Source organism: Mauremys mutica, chromosome 1 (assembly GCF_020497125.1).
Source record: "Mauremys mutica isolate MM-2020 ecotype Southern chromosome 1, ASM2049712v1, whole genome shotgun sequence".
In the NCBI taxonomy this organism is placed as follows: Eukaryota; Metazoa; Chordata; order Testudines; family Geoemydidae; genus Mauremys; species Mauremys mutica.
In genome coordinates this window covers 88,310,175-88,324,294 of record NC_059072.1, presented here as the reverse complement: position 1 = coordinate 88,324,294, position 14,120 = coordinate 88,310,175, and the positions used below count along the sequence as shown (strand labels likewise).

Genomic DNA, 14,120 nt, shown 5'->3' with positions numbered 1-14,120 from the left:
AGTGGCAGCTTTGTGGCGATTTGAAGGTTGTTGCCAGGGGCTACTCTAGGATTTCCGCCGCCCCAAGCAGGGCGGCACGCTGTGGGGGCGCTCTGGCGGTCGCCGGTCCCGCGGCTCCGGTGGACCTCCTGCAGACGTGCCTGCGGATGCTCCACCGGAGCCGCGGGACCAGCGGCCCTCCGCAGGTATGCCTGCGGGAGGTCCACCGGAGCCGCCTGCCGCCCTCCCGCGGGACGCCGCCCCAAGCGCACGCTTGGCACGCTGGGGTCTGGAGCCGGCCTCGGTTGTTGCTCTCTTGCTTGGTCTGCAGACTGGGTACACAAAGTACTGCTGTTTTCTCTGCGAATGGGATAGTCGTGCAAGAGATTCCCACTACATCAAGAAAGATTGGCCACTCCGACAGTCATTGGAGCCTGGGAGGAAAAGTGTTCAGCATCCACCACTTGTTGAATCAAGGAAGATTTTGTTACCACCCTTACACATCAAGCTGGGTCTGATGAAGAACTTTGTCAAGGCCATTGACAAAACACAAGCAGCTTTCAAGTACCTCCGTGGAAAATTTCCAAGGTTAACTGAAGCTAAGATAAAGGAAGGTGTCTTTGTTGGTCCTCAGATTCGTGAACTTCTTCGAGATGATGCATCTGACCATGCACTGCGTGGCAAGGAAAAGACAGCATGGAAAGCCTTCCAGTTAGTGGCAATAAATTTTCTCAGAAACAACAAGGCAGACAACTACAGGTTGTTGGTGGAAAACTTCCTCAAGGCATACAAAAGCCTTGGTTGCAATATGTCACTAAAGATACATTTTTTGCACTGTCATCTAGATTTTTTTCCACCGAACTGCGGAGCAGTGAGCGACGAGCACGGCGAGCGATTTCACCAGGACATTGTAACAATGGAGAAACGCTATCAGGGCAAATGGAGCCCATCAATGCTTGCAGACTATTGCTGGACAGTGACAAGAGATGCTCCATTTAATGAATACAAGAGACAAGTCAAGAAGCGCCGAGTAGACACTGAATAGGACTAAACTATGTACATAATAGTTTTTTGCTTTTTGTTTCATAATAAATTTTAGTTATATAACCCTTTTGCTGATTTTTAAAATGTTGCATAAACAGGACAGGTGAAATATTATCATGTAAAGCAACCATAAACACATGAAAAGACCTAGGTTTACAATTTATGATTAAAACTCTACTATCTACACAATATACATAGACATAAAATGTAAAAACTTAAATATCTTAGAAACAGTAGCCAATCAGTTGTTTTAATTGTCATATTTGAATTCAGCACATCAAAATACATAATAAATAGCACATTTTATTTCTGGAGCAGACGACTTCTCAAAAATTGTAGACCAGTGTAATAACATAAATATATGTCTCTGTCCTCTCTTACAGACTAGCAGTATGGCATTACATAAAATACTTAAGGAAATTGATCCCATGGTGAAAGGTAAGCCTCACTTTTTGGGGAAGGGAAGAGGGGTATGAAGCCCCTGTAATCCAAATATTGTCTTTTAGCACTGATAATTGATGGGATTTGTAGGACATAGCATTAGACTGCTGCTTCATGGGCCTACAACTGAGCAGAAAGACATCACACACCCCACTAGCTTATCGTAGAGTTGGGAACTTGTAAATTAAGCTATGAGAAAAGTAGAAGAATACAATTACAAGTATGAGCCTTCCCTGCTCCCACCTCGCCCCACCCTACTGTTAATTTTTGTTTTTTCTTGGACTTTATTTATTTATGCCTTTAATAATTATTTATTCCAGAAAGATTCTCCACAGACACACAATCAATATTTTTGCCTTTACAAAATGTCATAACATTTCATTTGCAAAATGTTGCAAAGCTCAAAATACATCTTTGCTCACATCTGATCTCTGGCCCATTTCTGACCTGGTTAAGCAACCATGTTGAAATGTTATTCAGCTAGAAAACCTGAAGCTTGCTTTCCCTTAAATCTTTAAAATCTTTTCCAGAAGCTGTACCAGCTGTGCAAGCAAATTACACAGAACAGTATCTCAGTCCTTATTTTCCTGAACAGGGATTGGGTGAGTAACGGTGTGCGAGTGTGTATCTTTATTGTGTATCAATTAAGTATACATATGTGATAACATATTTTTTCTGTCTATAGCTATACTGAGGATACTATAAGTTGCCTTTCCGACATAGGTGGCCTCATCACTCATAGGGAGTCTGTCAAGTTTGGTGTTCTGTAATAATAACAATAACATTATTATTAATAATAATAAATAATAAATAAGTAAGGAGAATGTGTGCATTTGAGCACTTAAAATGCAGGAAACCCTATGGAGTTGGTTCATGGTCAGGCTTTTGCGAACAGGGGCTGCTAACAGGGTGTTTCGCAAGGGAGTTCTCCAGGTGAAGGAGGAGCAAATACAGCATCTGTGGGGTAAGTGACTGTCTGTAGTGTGTGTTTGTTTGTGTTTGGGGGTTACTTGCTGTGTGCTGAGCTTGTGTTTGTCAGTCTGGTTGGGTGTTTGAAGGACCGTGTGCTGTGGCTGGCAGTTGGAGGCCGTGAGCTTCAAAGGAAGGTTTGAAAGCTCAAAGCCTCTGATAATTGGCTGAGCCTTAATCAGTGGGCGGGGCATTCACTCAGGCCAGGGCTTTATAAAGCCGCGCACAAGCGACCAGGGGCTGCTAACAGGGAGTTTCGCAAGGGAGTTTGGAAGGGACTGGGAGTCCCTTGTCGGTCCTAACCCTTCCCCTGTAGTCCCCTTAAAACCTACAAACCAAACCACATTTTAGAACCGCTTTCTGTAAACCACCCTTCCATTAACTAGGAGACAATGCAGGCAGAAGCCCAGCAACAGAGTGGGGGCTATCCAGTTTATTGCACTGAGTGTTGCATGTATGATTACCTGCCCTGTGGGCGGGTGGCGTATGTGTGCAGTCGGTGCAAGTAGCTCCTGGCCCTCAGAGACCATGTACGGACTTTGGAGGCCAGGGTGGCGGAACTGGAGGAGTTAAGAGAGGCAGAGAGATATGTTGATGAGGCTTTCCGGGACACTGTAGAATTGTCCCACCTCCGCTCAGACAGCCCCTGCACTGTTGAGGAGGAAGAAAGGCCCAGGGAAGCAGAGCAGTCAATGGGAGCAGAGGGAAACCTTCCCGTAGTTGGGACCCTCCTTCCAGATGGTGCTGGGGTTGCCTCTCGCACTGAGGTTACCTCTCCGGGGGGGGGGGGGGTGGACACTCCAGTTTCTAGGAAAAGACAGGTGTTAGTAATGGGAGATTCGATTATTAGCAACGTAGATAGCTGGGTTTGTGATGACCGGGAGAACTGTATGGTGACTTGCCTGCCTGGTGCGAAGGTTGCGGATCTCTCGAGGCATCTAGACAGACTTATGTGTAGTGCTGGGGAGGAGCTGGTGGTCTTGGTACATGTAGGTACCAATGACATAGGGAAGGGTAGGAGAGATGTCCTGGAAGCCAAATTTAGGCTGATAGGGAAGAGACTGAAATCCAGGACCTCTATGGTGGCATTCTCAGAAATGCTCCCAGTTCCACGCGCAGGGCCAGGTAGGCAGGCAGAGCTTCAGAGTCTCAACGCGTGGATGAGACGATGGTGTAGAGAGGAGGGGTTCATGTTCATTAGGAACTGGGGAAACTTCTGGGATGGGGGGAGCCTATACAGGAGAGATGGGTTCCACCTAAACCAAAGTGGAACCAGACTGCTGGCACTAAACATTAAAAAGGTTATAGAGCAGTTTTTAAACTAGGAGATGGGGGAAAGCCGACTGCTGCAGAGGAGCATGTGGATCGGACACAGACTTCTCTTAGGGGAGAGTCTGATGATAGAGAATCTCCAGGTTATAGTCAGGAGCAGAGGACGGAAGAGGATAATGTAAGGGCCGGATCAGATGATAAACAGTCACATATAAAAAAGAATCTGGCACATCAGAAAAGGGCAGACAAATAAACAGGGACAAGTTTTTAAAGTGCTTGTACACAAATGCTAGAAGTCTAAATAGTAAGATGGGGGAACTAGAGTGCCTTGTGATAAAGGCGGATATTGATATAATAGGCATCACAGAAATTTGGTGGACTGAGAGCAATCAATGGGACACAATCATTCCGGGGTACAAATATATCGGAAGGACAGAACAGGTCGTGCAGGGGGAGGAGTGGCACTATATGTGAAAGAAAATGTAGATTCAAATGAAGTAAAAATCTTAAGCAAATCCACATGTTCCATAGAATCTCTATGGATAGAAATTTCATGCTCTAATAAAAATATAACACTAGGGATCTATTATCGACCACCTGACCAGGACAGTAATAGTGATGATGAAATGCTAAGGGAAATTAGAGAGGCTATCAAAATTAAGAACCCAATAATAGTGGGGGATTTCAATTATCCCCATATTGACTGGGAACATTTCACTTCAGGACGAAATGCTGAGATAAAATTTCTCGATACTGTAAATGACTGCTTCATGGAGCAGCTGGTACGGGAACCCACAAGGGGAGAGGCAACTCTAGATTTAATCCTGAGTGGTGCGCAGGAGCTGGTTCAAGAAGTAACTATAGCAGGACCGCTTGGAAATAGTGACCATAATACAATAGCATTCAACATCCCTATGGTGGGAAGAACACCTCAACAGCCCAACACTGTGGCATTTAATTTCAAAAGGGGGAACTATACAAAAATGAGAGGCAGCAAAGAATCCTGTGGCACCTTATAGACTAACAGACGTTTTGCAGCATGAGCTTTCGTGGGTGAATACCCACTTCTTCGGATGCAAGTAGTGGAAATTTCCAGGGGCAGGTTTATATATGCAAGCAAGAAGCAAGCTAGAGATAACGAGGTTAGTTCAATCAGGGAGGATGAGGCCCTGTTCTAGCAGTTGAGTGAAAACCAAGAGAGGAGAAACTGGTTCTGTAGTTGGCAAGCCATTCACAGTCTTTGTTTAATCCTGAGCTGATGGTGTCAAATTTGCAGATGAACTGGAGCTCAGCAGTTTCTCTGTGAAGTCTGGTCCTGAAGTTTTTTTGCTGCAGGATGGCCACCTTAAGATCTGCTATTGTGTGGCCAGGGAGGTTGAAGTGTTCTCCTACAGGTTTTTGTATATTGCCATTCCTAATATCTGATTTGTGTCCATTTATCCTTTTCCTTAGAGATAAATGAGGGGGTTAGTTAAACAAAAGTTAAAAGGTACAGTGACTAAAGTGAAATACCTGCAAGTTGCATGGGCCCTTTTTAAAGACACCATAATAGAGGCCCAACTTCAATGTATACCCCAAATTAAGAAACACAGTAAAAGAACTAAAAAAGAGCCACCATGGCTTAACAACCATGTAAAAGAAGCAGTGAGAGATAAAAAGACTTCCTTTAAAAAGTGGAAGACAGATCCTAGTGAGGCAAATAGAAAGGAGCACAAACACTGCCAACTTAAGTGCAAGAGTGTAATAAGAAAAGCCAAAGAGGAGTTTGAAGAACGGCTAGCCAAAAACTCCAAAGGTAATAACAAAATGTTTTTTAAGTACATCAGAAGCAGGAAGCCTGCTAAACAACCAGTGGGGGCCCTTGACGATCAAAATACAAAAAGAGCACTTAAAGACGATAAAGTCATTGCAGAGAAACTAAATGGATTCTTTGCTTCAGTCTTCATGGCTGAGGATGTTAGGGAGATTCCCAAACCTGAGCTGGCTTTTGTAGGTGACAAATCTGAGGAACTGTCACAGATTGAAGTGTCACTAGAGGAGGTTTTGGAATTAATTGATAAACTCAATATTAACAAGTCACTGGGACCAGATGGCATTCACCCAAGAGTTCTGAAAGAACTCAAATGTGAAGTTGCGGAACTATTAACTAAGGTTTGTAACCTGTCCTTTAAATTGGCTTCGGTACCCAATGACTGGAAGTTAGCTAATGTAACGCCAATATTTAAAAATAGAGGTGATCCCGGCAATTACAGACCGGTAAGTCTAACGTTGGTACCGGGCAAATTAGTCGAAACAATAGTTAAGAATAAAATTGTCAGACACATAGAAAAACATAAACTGTTGAGCAATAGTCAACATGGTTTCTGTAAAGGGAAATCATGTCTTACTAATCTATTAGAGTTCTTTGAAGGGGTCAACAAACATGTGGACAAGGGGGATCCGGTGGACATAGTGTACTTAGATTTCCAGAAAGCCTTTGACAAGGTCCCTCACCAAAGGCTGTTATGTAAATTAAGCTGTCATGGGTTAAAAGGGAAGGTCCTTTCATGGATTGAGAACTGGTTAAAAGACAGGGAACAAAGGGTAGGAATTAATGGTAAATTCTCAGAATGGAGAGGGGTAACTAGTGGTGTTCCCCAAGGGTCAGTCCTAGGTCCAATCCTATTCAATTTATTCATAAATGATCTGGAGAAAGGGGTAAACAGTGAGGTGGCAAAGTTTGCAGATGATACTAAACTACTCAAGATAGTTAAGACCAAAGCAGACTGTGAAGAACTTCAAAAAGATCTCACAAAACTAAGTGATTGGGCAACAAAATGGCAAATGAAATGTAATGTGGATAAATGTAAAGTAATGCACATTGGAAAAAATAACCCCAACTATACATACAATATGATGGGGACTAATTTAGCTACAACAAGTAAGGAAAAAGATCTTAGAGCCATCGTGGATAGTTCTCTGAAGATGTCCACGCAGTGTGCAGAGGCGGTCAAAAAAGCAAACAGGATGTTAGGAATCATTAAAAAGGGGATAGAAAATAAGACTGAGAATATATTATTGCCCTTATATAAATCCATGGTACGCCCACATCTCGAATACTGTGTACAGATGTGGTCTCCTCACCTCAAAAAAGATATTCTAGCACTAGAAAAGGTTCAGAAAAGGGCAACTAAAATGATTTGGGGTTTGGAGAGGGTCCCATACAAGGAAAGATTAAAGAGGCTAGGACTCTTTAGCTTGGAAAAGAGAAGACTAAGGGGGGATATGATAGAGGTATATAAAATCATGAGTGATGTGGAGAAAGTGGATAAGGAAAAGTTATTTACTTATTCCCATAATACAAGAACTAGGGGTCACCAAATGAAATTAATAGGCAGCAGGTTTAAAACAAATAAAAGGAAGTTCTTCACGCAGCGCACAGTCAACTTGTGGAACTCCTTACCTGAGGAGGTTGTGAAGGCTAGGACTATAACAATGTTTAAAAGGGAACTGGATAAATTCATGGTGGCTAAGTCCATAAATGGCTATTAGCCAGGATGGGTAAGAATGGTGTCCCTAGCCTCTGTTTGTCAGAGGATGGAGATGGATGGCAGGAGAGAGATCACTTGATCATTGCCTGTTAGGTTCACTCCCTCTGGGGCACCTGGCATTGGCCACTGTCGGTAGACAGATACTGGGCTAGATGGACCTTTGGTCTGACCCGGTATGGCTGTTCTTATGTTCTTATGATTTATTGGTAACTCATAGGGATAAATTCTCTTTTTTATATGTAAAGATCTTGTATGTTGTGAAGGCTATTTGTTTAAAAAAACAAACCCATGATATAATACTGAGGGATAATAATAATGTCATACTGTAACAATTTGTTTTAATGATGATTTCATGCTTTCCATTCATGCTGCATAAGAACAGGCCTCTGGATCCCCCTCAGTTTTTCCTGACATGAATTCAGAGCTGCTGTACCTTCCATTAGCAAGGAGGCTATCTGCTTGATGGTTTTTCTGTTGTTGAATTTGATGGGAAGCAGAAAAAAATATATTTAAAAATAAGTAGAAAAATAATTTAAACTTTTCCTTACATTTTGCCTCCTTCTCCGTCTTTGGGTTAGTGGATCAAGATGACAGCTAAGACTTTCAAAAATTCCACAAAAAGTTTTGTTGCTGGTCTCCAGCTTGCCAACTTTTTAAATTAAATAATAGCAATTGAAGAGTTTCTCTTGTTGGAATATATTGTATTTCACTATTAATCCCCCCACACAAACACACACTATTTATTTAGAGTAAAAGTAGCTTCAGAGCGGTGTGTATATATATTCACATCTACACAGATATAGTACAAATACATATACCAGCCCAGGTATTCTTGAGGGATAGATTAAAAAAATCTGGCCTTGTTCTTTTTTTTTGCCTCAGCCTCTAATTGTGGGCACAAAGAGTTCCAGGAATAATTGACTTCAGTGAGACTATTCATGTTCTTAAAGTTAGGCACAGGCTTAAATGCTTTGCTTGTTCAAGGCCTGTCTGCAGAAGAAGAGTTTAACAAGGAACTTGAACATTCATTAGTGGAATACGGTTTCTGAGATTTGGCCTGCAGCCTTTAGAGGGGTTATACACAGTCCTCAGCTATTGTATTGCATATCCAAAAATAAACAGTTTTATAGAGATTTGTAGATTATATTCTGCCAGGTTTTCCTGGAAATGGCACTAGCTAAAGGAAGAATGACTAAGCAATAACTAATGGAAATGCATGACTAAATGCATTTATCTTTGACCTTGATTATTGTTTTCTTAGACTTGGACTGGACCAATGTGTCCCAACCTCTAAAACATTTCATATCCCAGAGACTTTTTCTCCCTCCTGCCATCCTCAAACAAATGTGCTATATAGGTTCAACAGCAGGAAATGGGGCAATCTCTGGGTGTCAGCTTCCCAAGGTGATGAATAGGCCAAAAGTGAAAGAAAAAAAGGCACAGCGAAGAGGTGAGGAGTAGTGGAAACTGGGACGGGTAAAACATATCTAGAAAATTGAATGCCATATTAACATTAGAGATAATCAGATAGCTGACAATCCCCAGAGCAAGACTGTTGGGATATAATTATTATTTGTATTACAGTAGTGCTTAGGGGTGGGTTAGGTGCTCTCTCTGTACATGGGAGGAGACACTGTCCTTCTCTTTAAGAGTTTACAATGTAAGTAGGCAGGACATTCAAAGTGAGGGCGAAAGGAAATATTATTGTCCCAATTTTACAGATGGAGAATGGAGGCTCAAAAAGATGAAGTGATTTGCCCCAAGTCACACAGGAAGTCTGTGACAGGGTCAGGTATTGAACCCAGAGACCCTGAGTCACACATATTGAAACTAGGTGCGGTAGAGGGGACTTTTCTTTGATAGAACTATACTAACAAATGGGAGGGAGGATAGTCTTGTGGTTAAAGACAGACCTGGGAGTCAGGTAATTGAGGTTCAATTCCAAGCGCTGCCACAGTTGTCCTGTGTGATCTTGGGCAAATCACTTAGCTGCTCTATGCCTCAGTTTTCCTATCCGTAAAATAAAAATAATAATACTTCCCTGCTTCATAGGGGTGCTGAAACTAATTCATTAATGTTAGAGGTGCTCAGATGCTAAGGTACTGAGCACATTAGAAATGATTATAAATTAAATAAATAAAATCAGCATTTACTCATATTCAATTTAAGTTATAATGTATGTTGCTCATCTACCAAACTTAAATAGTCTAAATTTTGTTTAATCTGAAGGCTATTTGATCAGTTGTGCTGTTTCAAATATCATGGTAAATCCAGCTGAGGTACTAGCAGGATAATGGATATATGCTCCAAGGCCAAAATGTTCAAAGCTGCATGCCTAAAATTGGGCTACTAATCTGTACTTAAGCACCTAAATAAGTGGCTTGATTTTCAGAGGTCCTAATCACCCACAACTTCCAATGACTTACATTAGCCATCAAAAGTGGAAGTAAACTGTAAAGACAAAAATCAGGGTATTGTATTGTATGATGAATTATTTCCTCTAAATCTGAGGTGCACATTCATTACAGTAATGATTTCTTTCCCACTTTTTATAGTAAAGCTGCCTGTTAAAACCTCCATCAAGCAAGTGGGAAAATGCTTCAGGTAAGAGAACATTATATTTGACTTCCAGAATTTCTCTTGGAGGGGAAAGAGTGATCCCAGCTTGATTTTTCAAAGTCCCTCTTTATGATGTGGAGAGGGAAATACACTGAAACACAGATTAAAATCATTTACCAGGGGAAGGATGATCCCCTTTTGGAAGATGATTTTCAGAATATGTGGTGGTGGTGGCCTTTTTTCCCCCACTGATCTTTTTTATTTGTCTGACTTTCTGTTCTTCTGTCATTTTGTCTTGCCATTTTAGGCCCCAGTTCTGCAAATCCTTATACATGTGCTTAACTTTAAGCATGTGATTTGCCCCACTGAGGTCAATGGGACTACTCACATACTTACAGGTAAGACATGGATATCTGCACTTCCAGGTTTGGGCTGTCTTGGCAGTGAATTCTGAAGGCTGTATCCTCTTCTGGATCTGCAGGACTTTTATACAAGTAACACTGACGCTCAGTGTTCATTATGTACATAAATACCTACCTATTGATAGGCTGTTAGTTCCCTTTGCTTGTTCAATATGCACTGTAAGCTATTCCTGGGTTGGCAGTTCCTGGTGGTATGTCATTCAAAAGTAGAATCAGTGCTACTGGTAGCCAGTCAAATTGCAGGATGGCAGAAAAACACTTATTATATTTGAAAGAGGGATAAAGCTTTGGCCAGTCAGCATCCAGTTTATTTATAAAAGTAACATATACTTTAAAAAAAATACTTTTATGCCAAAGATGGCTTGCATGAGTAGCTAACGACAAACTTAGTGTCTGGATCTCAGTATTCAGCAGAGAAGGAACCTTCACAAGAGTCAGAGCAAGACTTGAAACCTCTTTGATTATTATTGTGATTATTATTACTATTATTATTGTGGTAGCACCCAGGAGCACCAGTCATGGACCAGAATCCCAGTGTGCTAGGCACTGTACAAACACAGGACAAAAAGCTAGTCCCTGCCCTGAAAAGCTTATGAAATAAAGTTAACCACTAAATTTTCTACATTGAGAATTAAAGCAAAACCCACCTCTTCATTCAAGCTTTCCCACAATAGTACCTTATTTCTCATACTTTTGTATTAAAAAAAAATTAAAAGAAACTAAAAAAGAAATATCATTGTTCTTGTTTTTTACTCTTGTGCTACTCTGGTGACTCTCCAGTACTCCTAGCATGGGCACCAGTATAAGATCCTGGCTGGATGGTGGTACAGTGGCCAAATGTCATTTGCATCACTATCCATCAGATAAAATGATTGGGCCACCATAGTTTGTTTTGTACAGTTTAACTATATGGGAAAATGCCCCGCTTTAACTTGGCATTAATGTAACAGCAGGAGATCGTCCAGCTGTAACAGTGTCATTGTCTTTTATATACATATATATAGTCACTAATTAGTCTGGAAATAAATTAATTACTGGTGTGAATGCCATTTCTTTCAGCTCTGAGAGACTGACTCAGGGTGCCGAAGAGAATGTTCTTGAAAAGAATTGTTTGCCACTGGGGTTAGGAGAAAGCATGTCCCAAGATGCAACCTTACCTAAGAGAGCAAACCTCTATTCACCGTTCTTCAAGATGACATCCCAAAGTGTAGAGACGCACCAAGGCAGAAGGGTCACCGGCTGCACAGAAAAGACAGTTACCTGTACAAAAGGTTTTTTATATGTTTTTAATTAAAGTATTCTAGGTGCCAAAAGACAACAGGATTTGTTTTTGTTTAGTGCATTCCCTAGTCCAGATATCCCAAAGCATTTTACAAAGCAATGAGTTAGATGATGGAAGTGCAATGATTGTGCTGAAAAATACAACAACCATTAGGTTTTCAGCAATAACTTACATGCCAGAGGATGTCAGAACTGGTTTCATTGAGTAAATTTACCAGGACACAGGAGATGAATCTATATCTTTTCCACTGGATGTTAACCTCTGCCCAATCTGCAGCACCCGCCACAGGGCAGAAGCCGGGTGAGGAGTGGGACTGAAACCCCGGTCCCCGGCACCCCTCCAGGACTGAAGCTGGGAGGGACCGGGTTGAAGCTCCAATCCCCAGCGCCCCCCACAGGGCTGAAGCCGGGTGAGGCGTGGGACTGAAGCCCCAATCCCTGGCACCCCTCACAGAGCTGAAGCCGGGAGGCACGGGGCTGAATCCCAGAGCCCCGAGCCCTGGTGCTCCCTGTGGGGCAGAAGCCTGAGCCCATGGTGGGCTGGGTTGGAGACATGGAGGGCATTGCTGCCCCTACCCCAAAGTGCAGCATAAGAGCACCATCCCGGGGGCAGCTCCACATCTCCCTGAGCGCCCCCCGCCATCTCCTCTCTCCCCCCTCCCCAGCCAGGTCGGAGGCAGGAAGCCAGAGCCGGGCAGTGCGGGGCAACTGCTGCTCTGGCTGGTGCCATGGAGCAGGCAATGGCAGCATTTCCTGGTCTGCTCGTGCCCCAGATTGAAGCTGCTCCTCAGCTGCCAGCCCCCTTTGCTCCCGCAGAGGCAGCCAGTAAGAGCCCCCTAGTGGGGGAGACCTGGCTCCGTGGCTGGCTGACCCCTCCGGGAACAGGGACTGCAAGGGAGTCCTCCTGCACACAGCCCCTAACACCCATCTCCCTATACCCTGAGCTATGCCCTTCCTGGAGCCTGAGCTACCCCCTGCCTGCACACAGCCCCAGCTACCCCTCTCTGCGCACCCTGAGCTACCCCCATACCCACACACAGCCCCTAGCCATGCCCCTCCCTACACCCTGAGATACCCCTCTGCCTGCACACAGCCCCAGCTATCCCCCTCCCTGCACCCTGAGCTACCCCCCTGCCTGCACACAGCCCCAGCTATCCCCCTCCCTACACCCTGAGATACCCCTCTGCCTGCACACAGCCCCAGCTATCCCCCTCCCTGCACCCTGAGCTATCCCCCTGCCTGCACACAGCCCCAGCTATCCCCCTCCCTACACCCTGAGCTACCCCCCTGCCTGCACACAGCCCCAGCTATCCCCCTCCCTGCACCCTGAGCTCCCCCCACCTGCACATAGCCCCTAGCAGCCCCCTCCTTGCACCCCGAGTTACCCCCATACCCGCATACAGCCCCTAGCCACCCCCCTCCCTGCACCCACAGCCACCCCCTGTTTGCACACAGCCCCTCGCTACCCCCTCCCTGCACCTTAAGCTGTTTTCAATTTTTTTGAGCTAAGCACCCCACCTTTGAGTTATAATTTAAATGTATAAACTCCCTCCATGGACCCCACCATGCGGAGGTGGCTCAAGCCCCGCTGACCCCTGACCCCCCCAAATAGAAGGCAAACTACGCCTATGCCCAAGGACCCTGCCCTGAGGCACCCCCACCCCTCCCCTGGGTCCTGGAGTTTTTATAGCATGTCGAGCGGGGCCTCAGAGAGAAAGTTGAGAACCCCTGCACTGTAGTATATTAGGCTGTAAAGCATGTTGTAGATCACTGCTCATACTGGATGCACCCCTGCTGCCAGACTTTCCATTTCTTGTAAGTTAAACTAAACTATCAGAGTAGGTTCGCATTTCAGTAAAACCATGTATTATCTTAGCTAATAAAGAATTCACACATGGCTGATGTGGTGTAGCTTTTTTTCCTTTTTGGCCCAGATCTGGATCACAATGCAAAGAGCAGTTCAAGCAGGGAAGAAAGAAAAGTGAAGAACAGGTCTCCACTGAAAAGTTCAAGGTCCTGCCGAAACAGGACAACAAACCAAGGAGCGAATGTTAGGATGATCAAGTCATGCCAGACACAAGAAACATTGCAACTTTCTCTCCCTATAGTGCCTGGTGCAAAGGGTAGGGAATCCAATGAAAAGTGTCATGAGGGTGAACCACAGCCAAAATCCTTTGGCCAGCGCCGGTAGGTGAAGAAGAGTCCAGTTACTGAACTTGCTTATCCTGTCCGTGATACGTTGAATGTACATTGTGGCATGAACAATGAGGGTGTCAGCACTAACAGAAGCAAAAGTTCTTGCTTTATTTCTAAGCCATACACAGCTAGGCAACTGAAAAATGAGGGATCTCACCCGCTCAGGGATTTCTCTGTTCTCACTGCACAAGCTTACCTCTGAGTCTCTCCTGAGTAGAAACTTCCACTTGTGGTCTATCATATGCATTGTTTTTTTGTAATGCAAACTCCTACCCAGTAGCAACTGAGCTAAGAACATAGCCCTCATTTTTGTTTGGCATCTCAAGCTGATCTTGACTCTTGATCCCTGTTGAGAGATTTATTCACCAAGCCACTCAACCTATCTTTTGAGACTGACATGCATATCTCATGCTCTGTGATAGATAAA

The 14,120-nt window shown here is 43.8% G+C and overlaps 1 protein-coding gene across 9 annotated transcripts in view; it reads left to right on the top strand.

Annotated features, from left to right (window-relative positions):
• AGBL3 (AGBL carboxypeptidase 3) overlaps window positions 1–14,120 on the top strand; it is a 61,868-nt gene that overhangs the window by 45,524 nt on the left and 2,224 nt on the right. For 4 of the 9 annotated variants that reach the window (XM_044997754.1, XM_044997763.1, XM_044997738.1 and 1 more), the window contains 6 exons: window positions 1,407–1,461; window positions 1,995–2,066; window positions 8,497–8,685; window positions 9,791–9,839; window positions 11,276–11,487; window positions 13,432–13,684. In XM_044997754.1, the coding sequence (XP_044853689.1) occupies window positions 1,407–1,461; window positions 1,995–2,066; window positions 8,497–8,685; window positions 9,791–9,839; window positions 11,276–11,487; window positions 13,432–13,684 (830 nt within the window). The remainder of the gene's footprint in view (window positions 1–1,406; window positions 1,462–1,994; window positions 2,067–8,496; window positions 8,686–9,790; window positions 9,840–11,275; window positions 11,488–13,431; window positions 13,685–14,120) is intronic. The other 5 variants (XM_044997793.1, XM_044997783.1, XM_044997773.1 and 2 more) reach the window with 5 other exon arrangements.